At 51.0% G+C, this 2,547-nt stretch overlaps 1 protein-coding gene across 1 annotated transcript in view; it reads left to right on the top strand.

Moving 5' to 3' along the window:
- Nucleotides 1–1,081: 1,081 nt before the first annotated feature.
- Nucleotides 1,082–2,547, top strand: part of LOC135810077 (stonin-1-like) — a gene marked incomplete in the record, with an annotated part of 28,797 nt that continues 27,331 nt past the window's right edge. The window contains 1 exon segment of the mRNA XM_065323545.1: nucleotides 1,082–2,547. This exon segment is cut by the window's right edge and continues 103 nt beyond it. Within this exon segment, the coding sequence (XP_065179617.1) occupies nucleotides 1,459–2,547 (1,089 nt within the window).

A 2,547-nucleotide genomic window follows, 5' to 3' on the forward strand; every position in this document is an offset into this window, starting at 1 on the left:
GTACATGCGAGCATAGAACGTTTCAATGTATAGTCAGCTGTCTGGCCTAACATGTACAAGTAGATGGTTAAAATACTGTTCCCACTTGTTGTGTCAGTCGGAGACTCACGGAGAGTCTGCGTTTGCCGCTATATAAACAGTCAAAACTCGTCAAGCCACTAACTTCGTCTGGCGGTAATTCTGTTAGTCCATCCGCGTACACAGTATTCTATGCTACAAGTGCAAACCGCCAACCTACAGTCAGTAGTTGCATGGATGTCCGTCCGATGACAATCTACTCTAATCGGAACATGGTCTGTATCCATGGTATCGTGCCGCTTAATGGTTTGTGCTGGTCTGGTTACTGCAAGTCCACAACCACAGAGGACAAGACCGGCATGCACTACAGGATTCACACCAAAATGCACACAGCAAGAAGTGCAAGGCACATTCAGCCATTGCCACTGGCCTCGCGTACCGGGGGCAGTGGAACAAGTAAGTAAGTTACCGATAGCAAGTACAGTAACACTTAGTGCACTGCACACGCTATACAAGGACAGTTTGTGTAAGTAACAGTTGTGTCACACATACAAGTAGTAACAATACTCAATCTGCGGACAGCATGCTGTTTCGTTCTTTGTGAACAAGTAGTAACAGGCTAACAATAGTATTTTCTTCCGGACAATCTTGGGGTTTTCAATAAAGGATAGCACCACGGACTCAGTAACATTACTGAGGACTGAGGTATCATGGCCGTGCACGTGATGCGTGGGGCGTTCCACAATCATGAACATAGTCATAGTGACATAGAGTCGACTACGGTCTAGTACTACACGGACTTGGCGATCATGCTTGATGCAGACTTATAGTTATACTTATAGTATGTACATTCACATACTGACATGCCGAGTACAGGCTGTCAATACACCAGTCCTGGTAAATCTACACAGGAGGTGGAGTGACCCAGTCTGCCATGGTCTGCCATGCCAGGGAAACAACACAAAATACTTTGAAATCGGATCGGATCCTGGTGAGCGGCGCCGAAGTAGATCATACTACTAGATGTACGTCTTTGTGCGGCTTCGAAGCTTCAGAGCTTGGGGCGAGCAACGTGGTCTGTGCCAGACAATGCCGTTGACACGTGGATTTGAAAACACTAAAAAAGACTCGGCAGATCTACTGCAACTAAACACCTTACACGATCCAGACAACAGCAGCAAAAGGACAGATCAGAAAAATGCGCGACCGACAAGATGACTGCGGTGTGGCCCCTGTAATTTGTGTAAATATTCCTTCTTCGTGTAGCTATTCCAGGATACGCCGCCGAGATCAGCTGTGAGTTGACTAATCTTGCATGCGCAAACAGGCAGGAAGTGTGTCCTCAGGTGTCGCGAAGAGCCCCTGTTATTTGAATGATTAATTTCTCAATCGTGATAGCAAAACAGTCCCGGCTGTGCGGGAACGCGAAGAAGGGCTGAAATGAGTGCGGCTGGAAATCACCTGCAGCAGCAGCAGCAGCAGCAGCAGAAAGCACCGCTGCCACCAAACCAGCAATGGCGCCGCAGCAGTACGAACCCGTTCGCGTCGCACGATACTTTCGAGTCTCCAGCGGACACACCTGTTGCAGTGAACAGCACCGATGCGTTCGGCATGGCTCCTTGGCAAGAGGACGACGAGCAGCAAGCAGCTGCGGATCGGCGCAGGACGTCGTCGTTTAGCGCAGCTGTGGGACATGGTATTCAGCCACTAAATGGTTTTGGTCCCGGAGCAGCAGTAGCAACAGTCGCAACAATCCCAGTACAATCGACCACCAACACTCGGCAGCCGCCTCCTGGTCAGCCTCAACGCAGGGAAACATTTCATGCTGGTCAAGCTCCGTCCCGGCAGGCGCTGTTACAGGCGGCTGGAGCGAGAGACAACGAATTTCGTGCAGGATCTTCGGCGGTAGCGGCACCGTCATCGACCGCTCAGCAAAGATATCAAACTGCTGCGGTTCCGGACCAGTTCGGTCATCTCCCATTCAACGTGACGACGGACGGATCGGTCAGCACGCATCGCCCTGTTTCGGTAGCTGCAGCACCAGCGACCAGTCCACCACGACAAAACCAGGACACACTTGCTCAACAACAATTGGATCAGCAGCAAGCCGATCTGCTCAGAGAGCAGGAGATACTCAGCTTCAAACAAGAGCAGCTACGCAAGCAGGAGGAACAACTGCAGATCCACATTTCGACATTGCAGAGGAATGCCAACAAAAGGCGGCAACAGTTACAGCAGCAGACAGCACAGAGCACTGGCAGCAGTATGGCCACGCCAGCCAACACCACCGATATGTTTGGAATGGCAGATTTCCAGCCAGGTGCATCGCTTCAGACATCTACTTCGCCTGCTTCAGGAGGAGGACCACTGAGCATGGATGACTTTGGAATGGAACAGTTCACGCCCTCTGTAGCCCCGACTAACCAGGGCACGTTAACACGAAGACAACGGAGCCCAGAGGCAGTCGGTAGCAGTGGAGCGGCAGTCATAAGTGTTGATACTTTGCCGGCTAATAACATTGCAACGGAC

The sequence above is a fragment of the Sycon ciliatum genome, chromosome 2 (assembly GCF_964019385.1).
Source record: "Sycon ciliatum chromosome 2, ocSycCili1.1, whole genome shotgun sequence".
NCBI classification, from domain to species: Eukaryota; Metazoa; Porifera; class Calcarea; order Leucosolenida; family Sycettidae; genus Sycon; species Sycon ciliatum.